The sequence below is a fragment of the Malaclemys terrapin genome, chromosome 18, assembly GCF_027887155.1.
Source record: "Malaclemys terrapin pileata isolate rMalTer1 chromosome 18, rMalTer1.hap1, whole genome shotgun sequence".
In the NCBI taxonomy this organism is placed as follows: domain Eukaryota; kingdom Metazoa; phylum Chordata; order Testudines; family Emydidae; genus Malaclemys; species Malaclemys terrapin.
The window spans coordinates 13,260,489-13,287,659 of NC_071522.1; the positions used below are offsets into that span (position 1 = coordinate 13,260,489).

The following is a 27,171-nucleotide window of genomic DNA, read 5'->3' on the forward strand; positions in this document are numbered from 1 at the left end:
CACATTATGTGGTGAAAGACTATTTTCTGTCGCTATTAGAAACCCCAGCCATTTGCTAAAGATGCACTGCTGAACTTTGAGAGAGTATGCTGTAAATATTACATTACTGCTTTTGCTTTTGGGAACAGAGCAGAATCCAGCATAGTTATTTGCTCTGCAATGTTATGTCTTATGGATGCTTCTGTAAAAAAGCATAAATTCAGTTAGCTATAATGTCTGAAAATAATGATTCTCCTCTCCTTTTTATTGACAAGGAACCTTGAGCCAGTAACACAGCTGTATGTCAGCGTGGATGCTAGCACCAAAGAAAGCCTGAAGAAAATTGACCGTCCCCTCTTCAAGGATTTCTGGCAAAGGTTTCTAGACAGTTTAAAGGCCTTGGCTGAAAAGGTACCAAGTTAAGAATCGTTTTTGTTAACTTTTTCCCCTTTCTGCCCATTTTCCGCTCAGGAAGGGGCGGGGGGGGGTTGTGGGGCTTGAAGGAAATGGGATGCTGAAATGAAGAGCTTTATTTCTGTGCTCTGTACAGTTTGTGGCGTTCGGATTGCTAGACTGCTTATCCCAACTCAAAGCTAACAAAGGACTTTGGGGTTTTTTATATGGGAATAAATTTCAGGAGACGAGAGCTAGAATGTGTGTCAAGAAGAGAATCATATATTTATTTTCCTGTCCAAAATGGAGGTAGTCCCTGCCGAAACAGCTCACAGCCAAAACGAGGCTGTTAGAGAAAGGTAGGAAGCCCAGAAGAGGGCATGAAAGCATGTGTGATAGCTAACATTCGTTTCCAAAGCTTTCACCAGGATCTCAGCAAAGCCCCTGTCTTGTGAACACTTCCACATTGGCTGCAATGGGACTACTGATGTGTAAAAATAAGCGTACGTGTAAATGTTTGTTTGCAGGATTGGGGCCAAAGACAGTGGCTGTATATACTTGGGCAATGTAAGGATGCTGCCTCTTTCTGATATTTCCAGGTTGTAACTTTCTTTCTGTGCTGCATAAGGCAGTTGAACACTGGGCCAAATTCACTGCAGGCTTAAGACCTGCTTCTACCAGCTGTGAGTTTAGGCCATAATCTTTTATAATTTTCCATCTATCTGAGAGAGCTCTACTGATCTGATTTGGGCACTGTGTGAATTAACAAGATAGGTGTTTTGTGTACATGTTTTCTCTTGTCTTTACTATTGCAGCACTCTGAAAAAAAGCTTTTATTCATATTTCTGGCACAACTTTACATGCTGCCAGTGAGACTGAGCAGATGGGAGATGCTATTTAGTGTATATAATAAGCTTTGCTGTGTTCCGAGACTACAAATATTAGGCCTGTTTCTGCCAGATTTACTTACATGAATAGACCCATTAACTTCAGTGGAACTGCCCGAAGGCTTGGTCCTGCAAATGCATGCAATTAGTTTTTTCACGTGGATACACCAGTTTCACTTGCTGGCAGTACTCACACGGGTAAAGGTACTTGTGTTGATGTCTGTGTACAGGATCATCTTTGTAAACTCAGGACGGAATCCTGGCTTCAGCAAAGTCAGGGGCAAAATTTCCATTAACTTTAATGGGATCGGGATTTGGCTTGGGGAGGCCCAAAATCGATTAACCCAAAAGGAAACAAAACCAACCAAACAAAAAAGGGGGACATTTTGATGTATTAGGAAATCTGACTTTGGCTAGTAGAATCTCTCTCTTGACCTTGGTTATATAAGGTACATTCACTGCTGAGTTCCTGCCTGTTGTCAGAATCTTTCCACCTTCATTTTTTGTGAGGAACATATTGGCAGTTATATCCATAGAGCTAAAAATACTTTTGGTCAAGGTGAAGACGAAGGGGAAAAAAAAGCCATGCTGATAGCTGCATTTTTTTCCCTTCAAAGACAGATTTGGGTGTTCTTATAACGCTGACAACACAGCACCCTCTTAATAGCAGCCAAGGTTGATGATATCCTTGATCAGCAATGGGGTCTGATTTGCATAATACCAGGGCAAAAATATGCAAATGTCAAAATCCCCTAGGAAGCTTGTATATTTTTAGATGATTTTGTAATTTTACACATGGCTGTGGTTATAGGGGGTGTCTAGAAACACCTGAAGTGGTTTATTAAGAAGGAGAACCTTCCAAGTTTTCTCCTCAGTGTGCATGCTTTGGTGACCAAGTCGGAGATTAAGCACTGTTTCACAGGACTCTGATGAATTAAGTGTGGGGAAAGCTGATGCTGCTTCTGATGATCTCAAGGGATACGGTTCATACTACAATATGTATGTTGGGATAGGGAAGCGATGATGCATTGTGTTGAGAAAAGCAGTGCTATGTATCAGGAAACAGAACACAAGTCCTCAGTTTTGCACGATGCATTCAGCTGTCGTGTCTTACATAATTCCTCCAAGATACAGACAGGATGATATTGTAGTTGATATAAGGTCATTGTTATTAAGAGTTTATTGTGGGTTTTCATCCCCTGTGCTGTCAGAAAATAAAAGGCTTCTAAAAACTGACATAAAATGTCTTCCTGTGCTTGCTACAACTTTGTTTGGCAAGAGTTGTTCCTGTATTCTTGCTCTCCCTCATCCTGCCTGTGGTTGGTTGCTTGTATCACAGTAGCACACAGAGGGCCCAGACAAGAGCAGGGCTCTATTGTGGTTGGTACTGTAAGTATGAGAGTCAGTCCCAGCCTGGCATCTTGGAGAGCCAGGTAGTCTGGGAGCCCTGGGGTCTCCAGCTCTGGGGAAAGCTGTCTGGAGTCGCAGACCTGGGGAGATTGTCCCAGGACTTCCAGGATCCCAGCTCTTGCAGGCTCCCTGCTGTGGTGCTGAGAGTCCTGGCTCCACAGCAGAGATCCTGGAAATCCTGGCATGGTGGGACTGTCCTGGAGCTGCAAACCCTAGGCGCCTGGGGTCTCTAGCTCCATGGCAGGATTTCCTCAGAACCCTAGCGGGCAGGGTTTCACCCCTAGTTTGTTAAACCAGTCTTGCTTTCATGAGAAATTTGTGGTTCAGTGACCTGTGTTTTCGGAATAAAGTTTCCTCAGAAAATCTCTGACCATCTCTTATCAGGATATCACTTTCCAGTGCAAGCAACAGTGTATCTTCCCAATCCTGCTGGAAAGGCATAACAAGTGGGATTCCGCAGGGGTCTGTTTTGGGACCAGCTCTGTTCAATATCTTCATTAACGACTTAGATATTGGCATAGAAAGTACGCTTATTAAGTTTGCGGATGATACCAAGCTGGGAGGGATTGCAACTGCTTTGGAGGACAGGGTCATAATTCAAAATGATCTGGACAAATTGGAGAAATGGTCTGAGTTAAACAGGATGAAGTTTAACAAAGACAAATGCAAAGTGCTCCACTTAGGGAGAAAAAATCAGTTTCACACATACAGAATGGGAAGAGACTGTCTAGGAAGGAGTACGGCAGAAAGGGACCTAGGGGTTATAGTGGACCACAAGCTAAATATGAGTCAACAGTGTGATGCTGTTGCAAAAAAAGGAAACATGATTCTGGGATGTATTAACAGGTGTGTTGTGAGCAAGACACGAGAAGTCATTCTTCCGCTCTACTCTGCTCTGGTTAGGCCTCAGCTGGAGTATTGTGTCCAGTTCTGGGCGCCGCATTTCAAGAAAGATGTGGAGAAATTGGAGAGGGTCCAGAGAAGAGCAACAAGAATGATTAAAGGTCTTGAGAACATGACCTATGAAGGAAGGCTGAAAGAATTGGGTTTGTTTAGTTTGGAAAAGAGACTGAGAGGGGACATGATAGCAGTTTTCAGGTATCTAAAAGGGTGTCAGAAGGAGGAGGGAGAAAACTTGTTCACCTTAGCCTCTAAGGATAGAACCAGAAACAATGGGTTTAAACTGCAGCAAGGGAGGTCTAGGTTGGACATTAGGAAAAAGTTTCTAACTGTCAGGGTGGTTAAACACTGGAATAAATTGCTTAGGGAGGTTGTGGAATCTCCATGTCTGGAGATATTTAAGAGTAGGTTAGATAAATGTCCATCAGGGATGGTCTAGACAGTATTTGGTCCTGCCATGTGGGCAGGGGACTGGACTCGATGACCTCTCGAAGTCCCTTCCAGTCCTTGAATCTATGAATCTTCCAGCTGATGCGGAGAAGCTATTTTCAGGTGTAAGTCTTGCTCTCTCCAAAGTAATCTTTATTGTAGTGCTCTTTATGATACGCTTTCCGAGAGATCTGTGTGATTTAGTGTTAGGTAGCTGGTGGGTACTCAGAAAGCTTTATTTGTTTTAGATCTAAATGTATATTCTGAACATGTCTTAAGCACTGTTTATCAATGAAAAGTAAGAGACAGGTGTCAACTGAGTGATTAAACTAACATCTAATTTAAAATGTGCTTCTTCCAAGCATCATGTCTGAAATACCCAGCAGAGCTCACTCACCCCTTCATCCTTCCAAAGCAGATGACTTTAGCTGATCAAAAAGATGAAGGGCTGACTTAATTTACAGTTGACAAGTACCTTCTTGGGGAGAAAATGACTGGTACTAAAGGGTTTTTTCAGTGTAGTGGTGAAAGAAATAATAAGAACCGGTGGCTGGAAGGTAAAGCCAGACAGATTAAAATTAGAAATGAAGCTGATGCTTTTAACAGTGAGGGTCGTGAACTACTGGAACAAACTACTGAGGGAAGTTGTGGATCTTCTATCTCTTGAAGTCTTTAGCTCAAGTTTGAATACCTTTCTGGAAGAGATGCTTTAGCCAAACCGAGGGTTTTGGGCTCAGTACAGGAGTAGTTGGGTGACATTCCATTGGCCTGTGTTACACAGTCAGACTAGATAATGTAATGGCCCCTTTTGGCCTTTAAAAACTATGATTCTATAGACTTGATTTCCATGAATTCTACTGAGTGAGGTTCTTTACGATGACAGCTGTTGAAAATTAAGGACCTGTCTGTGCTGCATGGACAGTACAAATCTGGTGACACGTTTCATAAAAAGAGGATGTGGCGGTTAGTACAGGGGGTGGAGTGACCTTGTGTGGGGACCCCAACCATAATTTGGCTCATAGTTGGTCAGCTGCTTTGGGGCTGAAAAATGGCATAAAAATGTACTCCCTTTAAAATCGGATAAATAATATTTTATGGTAAGTGACTTACATATTTGTACAACAGAAGCTGTAAAATTATCTTGGAGAAAAGTTGAAGTAGGTGCCAGCAGAGTGTTAAGATCTGCATTTGGGATCCATCATTACCCTGTGGTACCTGTGCGCACACGTATATTTTTCTTTGAGAAATTAGTTCAACTAATTTTTAAGCAGGGAACTGTTTGCTCACTCACAAAGGAAATTCATGGAGCTGATGAATACCAGAGTATAGGAAAAAGTCAATTTTGTGAGCTTGATGCATTCTGCAGAGTTCTTTTCCGCCTCCGCATGGTGCCACCTCTTTGTCATCTTTAGGTGCCCCCTAGGTACCTCTTATTTCTCCGTCTCCTTGACTTAATCATCATAAATCCTTTCCAATCTGCTCAGTACACTGTACCTCAAAGTACTTGCTGTGCTGCCAGACACCAAGTAGGCATTATTGCACTGTTTTAACTTTCAGAGTGCAGGTGCCAATGTTCTCTTAAACAGATTAGAACGTTGGGGCGAGGGAGCCCAAACCCTAGGTTAATATAGCATTATGACCCTGCCAGAATTGATGACAAAGCAGGACATTATCCCGCCCTTAAAAAAGGGTCACACACGCTAAGGACCTCCCTGGTGAGCCTTTCCAGAGTTCATTCTGAATTGTATCTTTTTGTGGGATTTGGATCCTAAGTTTTAGATCTTTTCCTTTCTTCAAGTTAATTGAAATTTCTTTGGGAAAAGGGTAATGACTCTTTGCAGATGCAGTGCTGCAGAAGTTCCTCATCTTCAGTATGAAAGAAGGTTCTTAACTCTGCTTAACTGGGGACTTCACCTGTTGAACAGCCAGACCCTTAACTACAGTGCCATACTCCCCGATCCTGCCAAGCGATACACACACGTAGATCTGTACTCCATGCATGGAGTCACCTTAAGGGATGGTGTTTGCAGACCCACTTGCAGGATCAGGGCCTCAAAATGTGAAGCGGCAATTATACATCAGTTTACCACTTTCTGACTCTATTTATGACACCACTTCCATGTAATTCCTCATAGATATCTGAGTGTATATGGAGATGCCTGCATCTAGATTTCAAAATTATGCAAGCTTGTGTCTGGTCCTGTTTACTTAACTCTTCTTTTTAATGTGATTCTTACTGCAACTTACTCTTTGGTTCTGTGTGTTTACACATGATGTTTGTAAATTCGTATACTCTGGGAGTTGAATCTTAGTTGTGTTTGGTGCTAATGCTCTATTACATTATACAGTATATGCCAATAATTATAGCCTTTATGCTTGCAACAGATTTTGGTTTGTGTGGAGATTATTTTGTGTGGTTGAGGGGAGAAATCTCTGTTCATCAGTTTGGAGAGACTGGTCTTTGTTTCTGAATCAAGATTTATTTTTTTAAGGAGACTGTAAAATGCAAAATTTGCAACAGATGTTGAAATCAGTAATCAATTTTGTGTCACTATAAATTTAGAAAAATCTGCCTCTCATGCACAGTAAACCATCTCTTCTCCACGAGCTGTTTGTTAGCTTTAATGATTTTGTTGACAAGATTTATTGGTGTAATCATTGTGAATTGGAACATGATGAAAGTTATAAAGGTACAATGTTTTATGTTAAGTGATACTCCCTGAAATACTTTGCCCTCTTTCAGCATGGCCTACCGAGGAGTATAACCTGAATGAATCTGGAACAAAAATATCGGGACTTTGGAAAGAATAAACACTTACTTAGCCTTTTCTAACCCTTCTAATATCACTTGTAGAAAGGAAAAGGGAACGAAGAAGTTTGTAAATAATACATTGCAAAATCAAACCTGTTTAATATTCCACATCACTGGTCTCTACTGGGATACCTGGAGACCTGAAATTACAAATAATTACATTTTAAAAGACTGGTTAAGGATCAGTTCCAGTTTTGCTTACCTGGTGTCAGACTTCAATTTTTTCCTCTGCAGGAGTTAATTCCTATCTCTTATATAGCGCTTTTCAGCTGTAGCTCTCAAAGCGCTTTACAGAGGAGGTAAGCATCATCTTCCCTATTTTATAGATGAGCAAACTGAGGTGAAGTGACTTGCCCAAGGTCACTCAGCAATTCAGTGCCAGAGCTGGGAATAGAATCCAGCTCTGTTTAGTCCCAATCCACTAGACCAGGGGTCGGCAACGTTCGGCACGCGGCTCGCCAGGGTAAGCACCTTAGCGGGCCGGGCCAGTTTATTTACCTGCTGACGCGACAGGTTCGGCCGATCGCGGCCCCCACTTGCCGTGGTTCGCCATCGCGGGCCAATGGGGGCTGCAGGAAGCGGCGAGGGCCGAGGGATGTGCTGGCGAGCCACGTGCCGAACGTTGCCGACCCCTGCACTAGATCATGCTGCTCTTGAGAGTTGATGATGTGGCAAATACCCAAAAGAGAGCATTCTCTATCCTTCCACTGGGTTGACTTGGGAAGCCAGAGTTCTGTTCTGACCCTGACATGTTGGGTGACCTTGGGCAAGTCCCTTAACTTCTTTATTCTTTATCTGTAAAACGGGGCTGCTAATACTGATTTTTGAAAAGCACTTGGAAATCTTTAGCTGAAAAGGTTCTGTGTATATATGTATTCGTTGAAACTCTTGCAGGGGAAAGATGGGGACTAATCACTGGTTGTGGCAGCTAAGTAAAGGAGAATTAAATCTCATTTTATTTAGAATGGTGATGGCCCAAATGCTGTGTAGACTTGTACTGGGTCTGTACAAGTTTTCAAGGTGTTGCATAATGTTCCCATCTGTTAAATGATATGTAACCTCTTTTAACTGTTAGACATTTCTGTTGTCTTTAAACAAATACCAAGAAGCTCTAACTTGGTGATTTGTAAGGGGGTATTTATTTCGTCCATTGAATTTTTTTTTATTTGACATTTTGTGAAAGAAGAGGAGTTGACAAAGCATTTCCAAGGGTGATTTACATTTTCATTTCAGTGAGAATGAATGTAAAACTGGTGCAAAAGCACCACAAACAAAATTGAGAAATTCAGTACCGTGAAGAATATAGATACTGGTGTGCTAATGCATAGCGAAAACAGAGGGAAAGAAAGAAACATGGATCCTTCCACACCCAAGAAAAATGGAATAGTAAGATGGCTCTTACTAGAAGAAGAGAAATCCACAGCAAGGATGAAAATGCAGTCTTTGGTCCATGTGGTAGGCTGTTTGGGTTGTAATTGTGACTTCCATATAGAGCTAAATTGTGCTCTTAATTATGCCTGAGTTACCAAGGACAGATTTTGGCTAATTGCTTCTACATGTCTAGAAAGGATTTACCACAGCACACTGCATTCCAAAGACAAAGGGCCAGGTTTTGGTGTTCAGATTCAGGTTGGTGGCATTATTCTAGATCATACCAGTGCAAATGAGAGCAGAAAATCTGGCCCAAAACTTTCACTTTTGTTGGGGTTGCTATATTGTGAGTGAGCTGAGTGCCAATTTGCTTGAGCAGGGTTCTTTTTCTTGCAGCCTATAGTAACTAAGGCCTTAACGCTGCAAAGAGAGCGCCATGTGTGGGGTCTTTGCATGAGTGCAAGGAGTATGTGCCTTAAACAGTTCCTTTATTATAACTGTACATCCACCTAGCAGGACACGAGACCAAAGCTGTTCCTAGTTTTGTCAGGCAGTTGCGTACTGGACAGCATTCAGATCCCTGCCTGGCTATACGAAGGGTAACCTTTGACTTCTCCAGCCACACCCATCAGCTTTAGTAACTAGCAGCTTCTGAGGGCGGGCAGGGCAGGCCATTTGTAGTCTAGTTGATGATGTAGGATCTGAGCTTTAGGGCCAGAGCCTGCATTTCTTCCTTGGACAAAACTCCCATTCAGTTTGCCACTCTAAGGACTGGACGGCTCGCCCTGCAGCGATCTTCAGTGCCCTTTCTGAAGCTGCTACACTGAAGCATTATTTTTCAAAAAATTAAAATTGGAGATTCCTCCTCATGAAAGCTTAACTACCTTGAGCAGAGTGGAGTCGGCTTGGAACTGAAATCTCTTAATTAGAGATTGACCAAAGGCTGTAAACTAATTGCCAGTTAAAGGTGATTTTTTTGTTTTGTTTTTACATTAAGCCTTGTCACTATGTTTCAATTTAATGGGTTTGTTCAGCTGCTCCGATTAATGGTTAGCAATACGGAAAGGGAATAGTGTGGCAGTCAATTTTATGACTAGCATTAATACCATTGATTTTTGATGTAAGCACCATATAAAGTACAGTAAATCTGAAAGGACAGATGTATTTTGATCAATCTTTCCATCACTGTTTTCTCACCTAATTGCCTGCATAACCTTGCACTTCTGTTTAAGTACAAGAAACTATGTTACTAAATTTCATATGATAATCATCAGAAATGTACGGCGTTAGATGCACATCAAAGTAAACTGGTGGTTGTGGAACATGGAATGAAAGATAAACTGCCTTGTGAGACTGAAAACATGGTGAAGAGATTTCTGTGGTGGTCATGATTTTTGCAAAGCCCTCTACCATATTACAGTTAATTGAACATTATAATGGGAAGATAGTAATTATCAGAATGGGTCAGACCAGTGGTCCTTTTTCTGACCGTGACCAGTATCTGATGCTTCAGAGGATACGTCATGGCGGTACCTGACCACAGCAAATATTTCTCCTTAACCACTGTGAGCTGTTATCAGCGTAGGGCCTGAAGCATGAGGGTTTATTACTCCCTGTAAAAAACACATTTCTAAAATCGTGTGTAATAAATCTCTGGATGTTTTCTTTATTCATATAAACGTCACATCCTTCTTTTGAATCCCACTAATTTTTCAAGCTCTGGGTTCTGCAGTTTAATTTTTCATGCCGTGCAATGAAAAAAAGTGTCAGGGTTTTAAAAGCCATTGCCTTAATATTGATACTAAGCTTTAGGGAATGCATACCACTCTCTAATGCTAATTATTTTGTTTCAAAATCTGAAAAAAAAATCTGTAAGCATTTTTTTTATTATGCATTTGTTTAATTTCAGGAAATCCTAGGGGTGATGCATACAATCCTGTTTTTTTTTTCTTCATTTTTTTAAGTCCCTTCTACTCATTGAGCTACCAACTGGTAACTTTGTAGAGTTACTCCTCATCACCTCTTCCTAACAATAATATTTATTACTAATTTGTATTTGTCACATTCTGGGGTGAGGGGTTGTCACTGCCTGCCCTGTAACCCTGAATGCCTCCAAATGCTCTTCTACTGTGGTTCTTTTGTCTGGATGCTCCCAGCCAGCATCCATTCCTGCACTGAGTGTCCATGAGTTAAACATCTCTGACTCAGCAATTCTGGTTCCAGCAGTTTGTTTGTGACACCTCAGCCATGCTCTAGTGACACCTGGCAAGATAACCCCAACACACTCCCAGGCCTGAATTTTTCCCAAAATCATGTGCTCTGCAATGTCCAGCCCTGTCCATTGAGAGAGAGATTAAGGTTAATTGTTCCTTTAAAGGCACAATACCCAGCAGCTTGCCACCTTAACTGGAGTTAACGTTCACTTTAAATCAAACACAGCACTGGGTTGGTTTAGATTAAAAGTAAAACAAGTTTATTAACAAAAGGAGACAGGATTTCAAGTGAGTTCAGATACAAAGGATAGAGTTGGAAATGGGTACAAGCAAGTGAAAGTGAAAAGGACTTTCTAGAAGCAAAGACTTGAACACAACAAGCTATAGGCTTTGTTCAAGGCAGTTTCCTTACCGATACTCCTACCAGCAAGATGCTGACCAAGCCCTCTGGTCAGGATCTCCCACAAAGTCCAAAGGGCTCAGTTCCTTTGCTGTCTGAGGTGAAAGATAAGGGTTCTTTGCCTCTCCCTTTTTATAGTCCAATGAAGCTTTGAAATGGTTTCTTCTGAAGGTTACCCCCCAAAATAAAGTTAATTCAAACTGGCGACGTGGAGTCTCCTGGTGAAGGAAGTTTCATGCTGCTTCTTCCCCCACTGGTGTTTGCTAAAATGCAAATTGATCTGTTTTCTGCAATCTCCTCCCCCTGCTGTCTTGATGGTCCTGTGTACCTTCTATGTAATTTGCATTCCCGTTGTCTCTTAATGCAACAGTTCTCAACCAGGGGCCCTCTGGGGGCCACGTGCAGTTTTCAGGGGGCCTGACAAGCAGGACTGATGTTAGACTCACTGGGGCCTAGGGCAGAAAGCCAAACCCCCGCTATATGGGGCTGTAGCCCGCAAGCCCCGCCACCTGGGGCTAAAGCCGAAGCCTGAGCAACTTAGCTTTGGGGGATCCTGTGGCGTGGGGCCCCAGCGAATTGCCCTGGTTGCTACCCTCTAATTCCAGCCCTGACTTTCATATGCAGAAAAGCAGTTGTTGTGGCACAGGTGGGGCATGGAGTTTTTATTGCATGTTGGGGGGAGAGTGGGGGCTTCAGAAAGAAAAAGGTTGAGAACATCTGTTTTAATGTACCTTGGCGATGCCTTCCAGGATGGGATAACTTTTGTCCTGGTTGGCAGACACACTTTGAAAACATAATTTCCAACATGTTTGTAAATTTTGAATTTGTCTTCTGTAAATATATATCACAATAATATGAATGAGCTGTATGGGGTTAGCTTTCTATTGATGTTTTACCTGACACCTTTTAGTTATAGGTTATGACATCAGTGGACTGGTCAGGGCAGGCCAGGTGAAAATCACTACCAGATTCCAATGTGCACCTTGCCCTCTTGCATTGAGATGTTAGGGTCACAGCATTGTCATAGCTTTTCTAGCTTTTGAGTTGCCCCATGTCCTCTGTTGAGCTCCTAATGTCACCCCCTGGGGATAGGAGTGGAGTTTCTTCACAGCCAGCGTTTTGCTCTCCGAAGTATATTCCACAAAGGCTGCAAATCTGCCAGCCAAATGGGATCTGGCAAGGAAAATTAGAAACTTAGTTAGGGATTCATGGGGAGAAATAACTTCAAATTATTATTCTTCATATTACAGCACCACCTAGAGGCCCCAACTGAGATCAGGGCTGGGTGCTGGGTGCTGTGAGACCGTCACACTCCATGGGGCTGAATAGGTTAAATAGCTTCTATGGCAGAGAACGGAAAGTCTCCAAAATCGCTGAACGGGCCGTTTTCTACATTTAGTGTGCAGATGAATCTGAAGCTGAAAGCATGTGCTTTGGATACTGTGAAATTGCACACATTTACCCATTTCTCTCCAGATGAAGTCACCCCCACACAAATGGTCCTTAGTAAAAATGTCTGTAAACAAACAAATCTATTGTGTTTGTTTTTAACTTTCTCTTGGGCTAGAGGAATGCTGGTTGGGGTGAGCAGGATGGATTCTCTCCTCCCTATTACTTCCAGAAGAGTACTCTGCTGTCTCCATGTTTATCAGATTGGATGCTTTTACAATAGGCACAATATAAATGATTTCTTCTCATTCTTTTTTTTAAATTAAACTTCACTAGTCCATTTAAAAAACAGTCTCTGTGAAATCTGAATTAGGAAGTGCCCTTGTAATAAAGACACATCCCGCATAAAGCCATTATGCAAATCCATTAGGTATACTTAATCCTTCCTCAGCAAATGACCTCTTCAGCCCTACACTTCTATGTTTCTATGCTAACACCAGTAGTCTATGCTGGTTTCTCTTTTAAAAGAGACTGAACTTTGTTTTAATTTTAGCACTCAGAGAAACCACAATTCCTGAATGTGTAGTTTGCAGTAAAACCCATTTAGCCAGAATTTCAAATAACAAAAAGAAGGGCAGTTGAAATATGATATGGAGACATCACATTTTCTTATAAGGTGAAGCCCGGAATCTAAAGAGACAGTTTCCAGCCTTGTAACAAACTTATCTTTGTCTTTCTTTTCCTGTATGTGCCTTGACATTGTTGCACTAACCTGCTCTTGTCTTTGTGGGCTGTGATTTTTTCAAAGGATCCTAAGGCAGTAGGCACTCGCTCCCATTGACTTTCAACCTAACTCGTTCAGCCCCTCTGGAAATCCCAGCCCCCAAGGCTTTGTATCCAGCCCTGAATCCTGAACATTTTGATTCTCCCGGAGGATATGTCCGCACTGCAGCTGGAAGTGTCAATTCCAGCTCAGGCAGATGGATATGATCTAGCTTTGATCGCGCTAGCATGCTAAAAATAGCAGCGTAGCTGCAGTGGCGTGGGTTGTGGTACACGCTAGATGCCTCGAGTATTTACCTAGAGTCTCATGCAGGACTGTACTTAGGTGGCTAGCCTGTGCCACTGCCCACGCCGCCATGGCTACACTATTTTTAGTGCACTTGCTCCGTCAAAGCTAGCTCATGTACATCTACCCAAGCTGGAAATTACACTTCCAGATGCAGTGTAGACAAACCCTGAGACTCATCCTATGCGGTGCTGGGTTCCCTTCAGCTCCCATTCATTTTAATGTGCTCAGAGGACACTTGGCACACTGCAGGATTAGGCCCTGAATGTATGTTTCAAAGAGCCTTTTGAGACTATCTGTTGCAGATGGCAACACTTGGGCTATCCAGCTCCCATCCCAGCATTTCAGATCTTGGGGTGAAATTCACCTAATCCTCTTCCCCTCCCCACATACCACACAGCCAGAATGAGCATTGCACAGGGAGCTAAGTAGGGGTTGAGGAAGTGGGAATCCAACCACTGATCCACACACAGGGCACAAATCGGCTCTGCATCCATTCCATGGCCGTTATTAATGGACTATAACAAGGTTCAAAAAAGAACTAGATAAGTTCATGGAGGATAGGTCCATCAATGGCTATTAGCTAGGATGGGCAGGGATGGTGTCCCTAGCCTCTGTTTGCCAGAAGTTGGGAATGGGCGACAGGGGATAGTAGTACTATACCTCTTCACCCTGTTTCTTACGAAGTATTTATACTTTATCACTTGATGATTACCTGTTCTGTTCATTCTCTCTGGGGCACCTAGCATTGGCCACTGTCAGAAAACAGGATACTGGGCTAGATGGACCTTTGGTCTGACCCATTATGGCCGTTCTTATGTTATCAGCTGCCAATGCTTTTTTATGCAGAGCTTCTAATCTGCTGCAGCCACCTGTTTTTGGATCCAGCAACCCTTTCCCCCGTTGTTCACCTCTGCATCCTGGTGGTTAGAACCGACGTGTGGTCTACTTCCCAGCACCCCATGGTCTGAAGGCCTTTCAGCATGAACACGCCCCATGGCTCTAACTATATAGTATTACAGGCATGAGGGTTTCACAGCACAGGGATCCTTGTGTGTGACCTGCCGAAGGGGGAAGATTGCTCATGCCAACTGCACTCATCCGGACACGGTCTTGCTCATGTGTCTGTTGTATATCTAAACAAAGAGACGTGGACGTTAATTGTCTGTGTCCTAAAGCTGCCAGATGGGACTTGGTCTCAAACTATGAGGAATTTTTATAAAAAGTTACCTTTGACTTTCCTGTAGGAAGACACTGCTGTTAGACGCTAGATTGTGAAAAGCAAAGTCATTCTCATATAATTGCACTCTAAGAGGCCATGTGCTAGAACCAGAGTTATCATTTGTCCATTCCAATGCACTGAAACAATTTTGGACTTTTCTACTGCACTGTAAGGAGAGTTTCGTTCCATCCGAGTTGGCTATAAGCAGATTTCCCTTACGTGACTTTACAACAAATTAAAATATTTAGAATGGGATCATGCTCATTAATGCGACAGCAGGGGAGAAAATGCAAGTGGTGGGAGCAAATCCAAAACAATGACTAACATTAGGACCTAATTACCAAATTCATATTCCTGTAAAACAAATTGGGAGCAGTTTTCCCGCCAAGTCTGTTTGTATGCCAAATACAGAACCTAATAGGCTCTCTAAGCTGTTCTGCGCCACTGCTGGTACATGTTACCCAGTCTGTCAAGACTCCCACATTTCACAGTTGCAATGTATCTGCGTCCCCTGGTATTTCTTTTTATTATTTTATATTTTATTGAGGGTTCCCCCCCCCCCCAAAATAAGGGGAAAACAGGGAAAAAAAGAACTAAAAAGTAAAGGGAAGGAAGGGGAGCAGGGAGGGGAAAGCAAAATTACATCTCTGTTTCCATCTGCTAAGAATTAATCAAAGACTTCTAAAAAAGTTAGAGCAAATCTTTTCAAATTTGCCTGTGATGCCTCTTGTCCAAAACACTGCCCACTTTCTGCTGCCACCACCACCATTCTACCTATGCTCCTGTTGGAGGGAGTTGATGGAAAGGCTCCCAAGACTATTGAATTAAATCCTGAATGAGAAGTGTTTGAAAGTGGGGTTATACTAGCTGCCAGTGGTAATACATAATTTCTATCTAGTCCTTTTCACCATGGATCTCAAAGCACCTTGCAGCTCTAAAGACAGGCACAATTCCATTCACGTCCAAGAACTGAGCACTCTTTTTTCCTTAAGTAGGGCCTGCTCATGCAGACATGCATGGTAGTAACTTTACTCCTTTGCGTAGGTCTAGAAATCGGCTGGATCAGAGTGTGAGCTCCTTCGGCCCCAGATCGTATCTTCTTGCTGTCTCTAAAGCATGCAATTGGTACTATATAAAAATTATGTTATTTTAAAATCACATGAGCAATCCTGTGGAGCTATGCTTTTAATAGGATGGGCAATTAAATTTTTTAAAGCCCATTTACCTTTTATAATAATCATTATCTTAGATTGTAACTATTCGAGTAATATAATGGCACTACAAAAGCAGCTGCCTTCAAAGCTCTCTTAAATCAACAAGACATAAAACGTATCTTTCTTCTGCCTTTTTTTTTTTTTGGTTAAATTCAGTTGGCAGAATTACAGCAAGTCAGGTCTTTTAAAACTATTTTTTAAGGTAAATTAGACAACCCCCAAAGAAAAATACTCCTAAATCTCTTGCTTCATAGAGTGTTAGAGAGGTTTTCTATAAGGTAATTATATTTTTATGGCAGATTAATCTGTACTTTATTATTTAGCCCTTGCAGCCGCACTGCTGGTTTGTTGCTTTCCTGATGCTTAGTGTGTTATCCCTGTTCTTTTAACCATAATATTAACTTGTCATACTTCAGTCTGTTTGACATGCTGATGTGCCACGCATTAATCATACATAACTTGTATTATGTCTGAGTTATTGGCCACTACTTTCAGTGAACCATACCTGTGACACAGCTGAAGTTTTGTCAAATTGTGAAAATCTTTCATTTTAGTAGGCATCATGCCTCTTAGTGTTTCATTATCTCAGTGTCACTCATAAACTATCATTGTCATAGGATTATGTAAAATGCAGAGTTACTCTTCCCCCTCCCCACATATTCCCAGTTGGCATGTAAAAAATAAGAAGTCTGAACGTTGCAAAAGATGGTCTTTGCATGAGAGCATATCAGATCCAAGGGGAGCTGAAAAGTCATTTTCTTTGGCCAAGATTTTTCAACAATAGGAACCTACAGTAAGGCTTCTAAGTCTTTAGCTGGGCGCTCTGGTAGGGTGTACCACCCCTTTACAGGACAGTCTGGAGTTCACAGCCAAGATAGCCTGGATGCAGTCCAGGAATGCCCTGCCCTGTCCTTGGGACTGGGTTATATAAACAGGAAAAGAAAGCTGAGCAAGAAATTGGGGACCAGAAGCCAGGCTGGCTGATAGAGGACAGGCACCAGGTTACCGGCCTGTAGACTGTTTAGCTGACTATACATTTGGTGGCTCTGAGTGAAGGACCTTCTGAACTGGGTTAAGTGACTCATTCCCCAACTTGACCTAAGGAAAAGGGAGAGAGCTTGCTTGCCATCTAGAACAAGGAGAACTGGGATTGTTGCAGGTGGCTGGGATCAGTTTGGAGACCTTCTTAGAAGTGACTTTTATTTTTTTTTTTTTGGGGCGGGGGTTAGTTTTGGCCTCCCATTTCTTGGATCTTCTACAGGCATGTAAATAAGTGTCTGACTTTCAAAAGTGCTGAGCACCCAGCAGCTGCCAGTGGAGCTGATGGGTGCTTTGCAATTTTGGAAATCAGTCTGCTTATTTATATTCCTAACTATTGACTATTTTTAAAACCTTTGGCCCTGGTTTTCATTTAGATTGTTGCAGAGGTGGCTGGATTATTTCCTCCTTTCTCTTCCCTCCCTCCTCCGCCCCGCATGAAGTTCCCCACATTATTTGTCAATATACTTTAAATGTTGCTCTTCAGTAATGATGATAATACCTCGTTGTTATACAGTGCTTTTCATCTTTTGCTCTCAAAGCACTTCATGGGGATTAAAACTGAGGAACAATTATTTTTAATGTTTCAGTTTTTTAAATAGCATTTTCATGGTTCTTAAACTGTACATGAAACTTTTTCATTAAAACCTTGCGGTGGTGATGTAGAATCAGAACTGAGTTGGTATTCTAGCTGGGGTTGTAACCAGGGTCCCAGCCCAGTGATATGGGGAGATAATGTTTTACAGATGTGTGTTAAAATTGAGGGCTGCCCACTTGAGTTTTGTTCAAACCGCAGTGGCTCTTTTCATGATAATACATTGGTAGCCTTGATGTCTTGGCCATATTCCAAGGCTGATTACTTTCCGCCTCGCTAAATTGCCCATGCGATTTGAATTGGAGATAGTGATCGTCATTTCCTATTCTGAATAGTTGCTGCCTGATGTTTTAACTGCTGCTGTATTCCACCCTAGTGACTGCTGCTGTATTTCATTGGTCGGTAAAGCAAGTCCTTTATGTATAAAGGCCCTGATCTTGTGAATACTTGGGCATGATGTGACGAACTGGGCCTGTTCTCACGGTGGTCTGTGAATGCTGACAGGGGAGTGTTCTGGGATAGTCTGCATTGCAGGATGGGATCTGCCCGAGGGCGCCCGAGGGCGCATACCTGAGTGTGTAACATGAGAACCCAGGAAGGGGTTGAAGGGGAGGCGACTCCTTAGCCCGGGAAACTGAACAAAGGCTGTGGGAGGGGTCGCTGAAGGCAGAGTGCTGGAAGCAGGCAGGGAGAGAGGGCTGGGGGGCATAGATGGCTCTGACCTCCCAAGGGGGGCTGGGCTTGGATGCCCGGGGACCCCAAGATGGACCTAACTGAGGGGGTCCCTGTTGTCTGTGCCTGCAAGACCTGTCTTGGACTGTATTCCTGTCATCCAAATAAACCTTCTGCTTTACTGGCTGGCTGAGAGTCATGGTGAATCGCAGGAAGCCGGGGGTGCAGGGCCCTGAGTCCCCCAATACTCCGTGACAACTGGTGGCAGCGGTGGGATCTACTGCACCCCGTGGACGGCGCTTCCTCGGCGCTTCCTGCAGTAAGTGACTGGGGAGCAGTAAAACGAAGGGGGATTGACGGGGACCAGGCGTGCTGAAGAGTGAGAGAGAGACGGTTATTACCCCTGGGAGTGTGTGACCAGCGAGAAGGACTTTTGCAGTAACAGGGTCCCCCGAGGGGATCGCAGCGAGTGGTCCCAGGGGCGGAGGAGTCTGCAGCTCGACCCTGGCAGAGAGGCGGTGACCTCGAGAAGGGCTGGCACACTAGGGGTCCCCCTGGGAACTGTGGGGAGCTGTGAGCACACAGGCCGGTGAGTGGGCAGCAGGAAGATGTATGCCAAGCGGCTTAAGAGCGACCTGGTGGAGCTGTGCAAGCAGAGGCGGCTGCGCATTGGGAGGCTCACCAAAGAACAGCTCATTGCCCAGCTGGAGGCGGAAGATCGCGCGAATGAACTGATCCCTGTGTCTCAGGGAAGCAGCCTGGCAAATGCAGCGCAGGCACCAGTGTCTGTCCCAGCTGGGAGTGGTCAGCCGGCTGCTGAGGGCTTCCCGAGACCCCTCCTTCCTATGCCTAGGGGAAGGGTGGGGAGGAGCCCAGCAAATACCGAGGGCGCCGTGACCCCCCCGGCCAGCAGGGGATCCCCCCGGCGAAGCCCGCCGGCCAGCAGAGGATCCTCCCGGCGACGTTCGGCATCCGGGGAGCGGAATTGGCTGGAATGGGAGAAAGAGCTAAAACTGAGAGAGCTGGAGGATCGTGAACAACAGAGACAGCATGAACGGGAGGAGAAAGAGAGACAGCATCAGCGTGAACGGGAGGAGAAAGAGAGACAGCGTCAGCATGAACGGGAGGAGAAAGAGAGACAGCATCAGCGTGAAGAGAGACAGAGACAGCATGAACGGGAGGAGAATGAGAGACAGCGTCAGCATGACCTGGAACTGGCGAGATTGAAGGGCAGCGAACCCCCGGCTGCGGTGAGTGAGGGGGGACCCAGGACTGCACGGAGCTTTGATAAGTGCATCATGGCCCCATACAAGGAGGGGGAGGACATGGATGACTTCCTGGAGGCCTTTGAGACGGCCTGCGAGCTGCACCGTGTGGACCCCGCGGACAGACTCCGGGTCCTTACCCCCTTACTGGACCCCAAATCCGTGGCATTGTACCGCCAACTGGGAGAGGCAGAGAAAGGGGACTACGAACTATTCAAAAGGGCCCTGCTACGAGAGTTTGGGCTGACTCCTGAGATGTACCGGGAAAGGTTCCGGAGTCAGGATAAAACCCCTGAGATCTCATATCTGCAACTAGCCGCCCGCATGGAGAGATACGCCAGCAAGTGGGCTGGTGGGGCCCAGACGAAGGAGGACCTGATTAAACTGCTGGTACTGGAGCAACTGTATGACCGGTGCCCATCCGACCTGAGGCTGTGGTTGGTGGACAGAAAGCCAGAGAACCCGCGACACGCCGGGCAGCTGGCTGATGAGTTTGTAAAGAGCCGGTCAGGAGATAAAAGGGAGGAGTCCCAAAGGAACAGTCCCACCACAACGCAGAGAGAGAGTCACCATGGGACCTCCCCATGGGAAAATACAGAAAAAACCCATCAGAGGGGAGCATCCGGCATCAGGACCATCCGACCTACTCAAGGGGACCCATGGGACATGGGCTGCTACCACTGTGGCCAAAAGGGCCACATACGGGCCCAGTGCCCTAGGCTCAGGGACAGACTGAGCAGACCGAACCCACAGAGGGTTAACTGGGTAGAGACCCAGCCCGGCGAAAGGCAGCATTCCCAGGGAAGAGGGGCTGGCAGAGTACCACCTGCTAAGGAGGGAGGAGAGCTCCAGGCCAGCTCCTCTAGGGGGCTGGATGCTCCAGACTCAGGGTTTTTGGTTTATATGGTAGGCGCGGGGCTGTCCCTCCGGAGAGAGTACCTTGTTCCCCTGGAGGTGGATGGGAGGAAGGTCAGTGGATACTGGGATACGGGCGCAGAGGTGACGCTGGCCCGGCCCGAGGTGGTGGCCCCAGATCAGGTGGTGCCCAACACCTACCTGACCCTGACGGGGGTGGGCGGAACACCAGTCAAAGTACCCGTGGCAAGGGTACACCTGAAGTGGGGGGCCAAGGAGGGCCCCAAGGATGTGGGGGTACACCCGTATTTGCCCACTGAGGTATTGATGGGGGGGGACCTGGAGAACTGGCCAAGCAACCCCCAAAAGGCACTGGTTGTGACCCGCAGTCAGAGCCGGCGAGGGGCACTGCGCCCTGGCCTTGGGGGGGGTGCCTTGCCTGAGGCGCAGGACCCTAACCTGGTGGGGAGGGAACGCCCAGGGACACGGCTCAGGGAGGCTGCAGCTTCAGGCCCAGCGGGCGAGGAAGAGCAGGTGGCCATCCCTGTCCCAGCTGCTGAGTTCCAGGCCGAGTTACAGAGAGACCCCTCCTTGCGGAAGATAAGGGACCTAGCCGACCTCAAGGCGGTACAGACCATGGGACGAGGTGGCCGGAAAAGGTTCCTGTGGGAGAAGGGGTTCCTGTACCGAGAATGGGCTCCCCCAGGGGAAATGGAGTCAGGGGGGATCAGGAGGCAGCTGGTGGTACCCCAGAAGTATCGCCGCCAGCTGCTGTGCCGGGCCCATGATATTCCCCTCTCAGGGCACCAGGGAACCTGGCGTACCCAGCAGAGGCTGCTACGGAGCTTTTACTGGCCTGGGGTCTTTGTTACTGTCCGACAGTACTGCGGATCCTGTGACCCCTGTCAGAGGGGGAGGAAGGCCTGGGACAAGGGGAAAACAGCTTTAGGACCCTTGCCCAGCATAAAGGATCCTTTCCAGAGGGTGGCCAAGGTTAAAAGGGCGGCTCTAAACCAAGAGAGCCCAAAGCACAGACCTCCAGACTGGAGCGCTGGGAGAAGACCACAGCCCAGTTGGAACCCCAGAGGTATGGGGGTGGGAAAAGGGCACAGGCCGCATAAACCTTCCCACATGCGAACTGCGAGTGCCATCAAGCACCCCGACCTAAGGGGGGGCGTGAAACTGAAGGGGCCTGGTGTAATTCCCACCAAGGAACTGGAGGGATGCGGGGGCATCCATGGGAACGGGGGTAGGTTCGAACTTCCCCGGGTCACTGGCTAAAGTGACCCTGCTCAGTTCGGTCTCGAAGGGGGGAGAGATGTGACGAACTGGGCCTGTTCTCACGGTGGTCTGTGAATGCTGACAGGGGAGTGTTCTGGGATAGTCTGCATTGCAGGATGGGATCTGCCCGAGGGCGCCCGAGGGCGCATACCTGAGTGTGTAACATGAGAACCCAGGAAGGGGTTGAAGGGGAGGCGACTCCTTAGCCCGGGAAACTGAACAAAGGCTGTGGGAGGGGTCGCTGAAGGCAGAGTGCTGGAAGCAGGCAGGGAGAGAGGGCTGGGGGGCATAGATGGCTCTGACCTCCCAAGGGGGGCTGGGCTTGGATGCCCGGGGACCCCAAGATGGACCTAACTGAGGGGGTCCCTGTTGTCTGTGCCTGCAAGACCTGTCTTGGACTGTATTCCTGTCATCCAAATAAACCTTCTGCTTTACTGGCTGGCTGAGAGTCATGGTGAATCGCAGGAAGCCGGGGGTGCAGGGCCCTGAGTCCCCCAATACTCCGTGACACATGGATTCACAAAAGCATCCCTGTTCAGACCTGAATGGGGTCTTATTACTCGGGTGCTTGTTTCCTATGGGTATATCTATGCTGCAGCTGGGAGGTGTGATTCCCAGCTCGGGCAGCGAGACTTGTGCTAGCTCTGCTCAAGCTAGTATGCTAAAATAGCAGCGTGGATGTTGTGGCACAGGTGGTAGCTTGGGGTAGGCTCCTGAGTCCAAGGCAACCAAGTCATGGGTCTAAGCGTGGGTGACTAGCCCAAGCCACCACCCGTGCTGCAATGTCCACACTGCAATTTTTAACACAGTAGCCTGAGTAGATCTAACTCATGTCTGTCTATCCAGGCTGGAAGACTCATTCCCAGCTGCAGTGTACACATACCCTAGGAGTTTTCCTGTAGCTCAAGCCCTGTGTTTTCATAATAACGTTATAGGATTGGGCCATGTGTTAGCAGTATCCATGCTGCTCCCGACACTTGTTTTCTCTAATGTTGGATTTACCTAATTTCCCAAAAGGAACTGAAATATCATTGTTCCTGTCGGCCTGTTTAACAATAAATCTGAAGTATGTTTTTGCTGATGGCTGGATATAATTTGGTTTGCTGCTCTTCTTTTATTTTCAGGAACATTGCACTTGATTGTCTACTGTGAATATAAATTTTACATGACAGTCCCCGGGAGCCAGCCTAGAAATAAAAATCTTTCTTAATCAATAAAGGAAATTTGGTAAATGATTTATAGAGATAAGTATGTTAAAGTGGAAAAAATAGTGAGGACTCTGGATCTACTTAGTAAAACAGTTTTCGGGCCTCAGCACAAACGTTTAGTTAACATTTTATTTCCAGCAATTTTTAATCAAATAAACAGAACAAAGACTACAATTGGGATAACAAAGTAGGAATAATAGCTTACAAATATTAGTGTATAAGTAAAATGGGTCACAGAGAATCTCGAAGTTTAGTGTTACGGATTTGGTAGGTGAGCAAGAGACATGAATCATAGTTAGTTTTCTACTTTTTTTTTTTAGTCCTCAATCTAGCAAAACACAAGCACATGCTTAACTTTGAGCATGTGAGTAGTTCCACCGACATACTTAAGTGCTTTTTGGATAAAGGTCTTGGTGAGGGAATTGGTAGTGGTATGTTCCCAAAGCATCTCTGTAGACTATTCCTGCCCTTTCACTAGAAGGATTGTAGATTTGGCCAGTTACAGTTGAGTTAAATGAACTCCCATCCAAGAACCAGATCTAAAATGTAGAAGAACTGACTGCAGGATTTTCCACCTTTTTAATAATTTACAAATACACATTTTAATAAATGGATTTCTCTGCATTGATAACAGGGAAATATATTGAGGCTGTAGAAGAATGAGAGATGGTTTTATGGATTTCAGCCTTGGTACCTAAGTAAAAAAAAAAAAAAAAGGCAGATAATTAAAACTGAAAATTTTAAAAATCTGATTTGCATTGTCTTTGTCCTGGCCGGTACAATTTTCTTGTGTAGAGAAGCTCTCGGTAGTTACAGGATCCGGTCCCTAATCAGTTTGACATTTACTTAGTCAATTTCACTTTTGATTCTCTTCCATGACTAACTCAGTGCAGGAATGGTTTGGAATGCAAACACTCTAGGGGGGTATCTATGTTTTGGAAATAAAACTATAATTTTTTAAAGGAACATCTCAGGTGCTCTTTGACATTATAAACCTGGGGTCAAATCTGAACTAACACTGGCCTTGTCTTCGCCGCTTAAAAAGATATTTTCTTACAAAATCCTCAGTGGAGAAGATGGAGTTAACCAGAGATCAGCACTATACCCCTGCTTGGGGCTGATTCTGTCTAGGTTATCTGCCAGTAAAACTGAAGGGCCTTGCCCTCCCTATGGTTTTTACTGCCAGAGAGTCTTTTTTTTTCTGTATTTTTTTAACCAGTGAAGAAGAGAGAGCCCAAGGGCTAGTCTATGCTAGAAGCTATACAGCTGCGCCACGGCAACGCTTCTGATGAAGATGTTCTATGCTGATGGGAGGGTGCTCTCCCGTCAGCATAATAAAACCGTCTCCACGAGAGGCGGTAGCTGTGTCGGCGGGAGAAGCTGGAGTGTGTACAAACCCCAAGTTACTTTAAACTGGCATTTGAATAACAAATGCCTGATCAATGTATGTTTTTGGATCACAAGTGATGGTGTTACACACAAGATAGATAGCCTGTTCTGTTTTTGCCTGAATGACTGTGTTGGACATTCTAAAGAGAGGAAGTGAAACCTCACTGCTATGTGCTACTTGAGTTAAACTTTTAAGGAGTAGGCTTGGTGGTATAGTTCACTTGGGATGGTGTCTTCTGAGAGCCTGGAAACTCAGGTGCTTTAGTGAATTAGGGAAAGGCTAGTTTGAGCTCTCCCAGAGGCTGGGAGTTAAGCCTGAATGAATCAGATGGGGCCACCTTACTCTCAGAACCAAGAATCTCTCTGCTAAAACTCTGTCACCAGGTTGCTTTATAAAAGCGTGGAGGCTTCTGCATTAAAATTAGGGGCTGAAAACTGGGATTTGTTGACTTCATGACCTTTGAATTTATTTGCTGTGTCTTGGATTTATTGGTTTTATGCATGTTGCATATCATAAGTTGATGCATTGCTAAAGTTTTCTTTTATAGCAAATCCCTGTAACAAGTGATTGCTGCTGTGTGATAAATTGTGGCCAAGGTTATGATAACTTTACTCAGAACTTTAAGTTAGATTGCTTTTGGAGTAAGATGCTCCTCAACCCGAGAAAGGGCATCAAAATCTGGCCGCTGGAAATTACTATTTTTCTATCTTCAGAGGGGTTGCTACTCCAAAAGTTAACCTTGCCTACTGCTCCCATATTTATAATAAACGACCTGCCAAGGGCACCAGGAATGAAACAGTGGTCCTAAAGTTGTGCATGTTTGTAAGAATTTAAGCCATTCTATATTTTGATAAGGGTTAGTACTTGGCAATTCAGATCCTTTTAAAAAGTTGTCTCAGGCCAGGGTGCAAGTCAAGACTCTTTGTCCAAGAGAGCGCAGGAAATACTAATGAAAAATCCAAAAGCTGGTTTCTGCAGTAGCTTCCTATTCATAATCTAATACCTACAAAGTATCTGCAACGCTGGAGTAAGACAATAGTCGTTTTCATGTAGGATTTATGTAATTTAATCTTCCACAAGTCTTTTTTCCCTTTTAAGCAAAGCTACCTTTGCATTTTGTTTGTACCACTTACATTACTTATTTAATTCCAATAGGCACAGAATATGAATTTACTTTGAAGACCAGGTGACTAAAATGTCTTATTTTAGTATAGAGACAAGGTGGGTGAGGTAATATCTTTGATTGGACCAACTTCTGTTGGTGAGAGAGACAAGCTTTCAAGCTTACACAGAGCTCTTCTTCAGTCTGTTTATATCTAAGGAAGGTATATAACTATTCAGAAGATACCTCTGACAGAGTGGATATTCACCCACGAAAGCTTATGCTCCAATACGTCTGTTAGTCTATAAGGTGCCATAGGACTCTGTCGCTTTATTCAGAAGAGTTTGCTTTAAGCAGTACAATAGAAATCTCATACACTTTGGGTGTATTGAATACTTAACAATCTGACTTGTAACTCCATGAATATGTCCAGTTCACTTTACCAGAGGATTCTCATTCTTTAATGAAGGAGGGTGTTAAACCAACATATGCCTGACTGAGTGCTTGATCCTGCCCTCCCGGGGAGGAGGGAATTTCTGCAGGCATCTCTCTCCTACTGTCTCATTAGGTATGGGTCTCCCATGAAAAAGGCTAAGGTTGCCCCAAATCTGTTGGAGCCTGGTGGTCTGCAGAATGCCAAGGCCCACTGTGGGTAAGCCCAGAGTGCTTCTACTGGCACTGGCCATTGTGGGCCCTGCTTTTGATGCCCTAGTAACACAGCTCACTGGTGCGAGTGGCGAGTTCTGAGTTGAGAGCGCTTTGCACAGATATGCACAAGATGCAAGGCAATCGGGAGTCAGGCCTGCGGTCTGATCCTGAGCTGCGGAGTACTTACAGCTCCCACTAAAATCTGTTGCAGATGTTCAGGATCAAGCACAAGCTTCAGCATTGCTTTTGTAACTCGTGTTATGGATTCTGTGCCTTCCCCCTCCCTTGAAGGGAAATTTTTCCTCTTGCCCCTAACTGCACCTGTGGAGGGCCATTTATAGTAACAGTTGTGATATACATCCCTCCCCCCTCTGAGATTAGAACTGGTATGTTCTGTGAAGAATAATTATATCTGATCTACAAAAAGATGAATGTTAAGGTGGAGGGAATTAATTAAAAAGAGATGATAAAAAAAACAAACAGCCTAATCCCTCTTGGTTATTGAAGCAGGAAGGGAGCACTTTGTCAAGCTGACATGCAAAACCTACCTTAGCAGATTCTAGAATGATGGATCGTAAAGAGAGCACTGTCTCCTATATTGGCTTTAGCTGATTGCTGAGATGCATGGGATAGTTTGGCTTTGCGATTTGGACAAAGTCAAAGCTTATACCTAGAACAAATGCTCACTTGAAAATTGTACGGGATTGGAAAACTTCCTGACATGGTTGAAAAGTGGGATTTAATTGCATGCTAAAACTCCAGTAAGTTTCCGTGCCTGTGTTCAACATCAGTGGTGATTGTCAGTTGTGTTCTTTGCCTCTCTAGCCGTGAGACATAAACTCTTACCCTACTGATGGGTAACAGGATTCAAAAGTCTTCTCTGGAGAAAAAGGTTTTATCTCCTTGTCTAGTGGGTAATAACTTTGGATTCCAAAGTTTTTTATTATAGGATTTTTATTACAGTTTTGTTCTCTGTGCCCCTCATTGGCAATTGGAAGATGCAATGTTTCAAGAAACTAATCAGTTGTACGATAATAATCTAATAGGAACAAAAACAACGAGGAGTCCGGTGGCACCTTAAAGACTAAGATTTATTTGGGCATAAGCTTCCGTGGGTAAACGACCCACTTCTTCAGATGCAACGGGAATTTAATAGGAAAATGCTGTTTTTCATCAAGGTGCCTATTGCATGGAGTTGTTTGAAATGTGTTTTCCTTAAGTAGAAGAGCCAGAGTCCGTATGTTTAGAGTTTACTGCAAAGTATGGCAGTGCCAGTACCTGGTTCTTGTCGTGGACGGAGGGGAAAAGATCAGTAGAGCATACTTATGAGTCTCTCTGGTGTGATGCCTAGACTTGCCTGGTTTACGTATTCCCTGGTATCGTAAAGGTTTAAGAATTTTGCGGGAATGGGTTGTGCCCTGTGGTATAT

The 27,171-nt window shown here is 44.7% G+C and overlaps 1 protein-coding gene across 2 annotated transcripts in view; it reads left to right on the top strand.

The window, feature by feature from the left end:
- Positions 1-27,171, top strand: part of LOC128825689 (S-adenosyl-L-methionine-dependent tRNA 4-demethylwyosine synthase TYW1-like) — a 132,767-nt gene that overhangs the window by 60,014 nt on the left and 45,582 nt on the right. For both annotated transcript variants that reach the window (XM_054008410.1, XM_054008411.1), the window contains exon 14: positions 255-390. In XM_054008410.1, the coding sequence (XP_053864385.1) occupies positions 255-390 (136 nt within the window). The remainder of the gene's footprint in view (positions 1-254; positions 391-27,171) is intronic.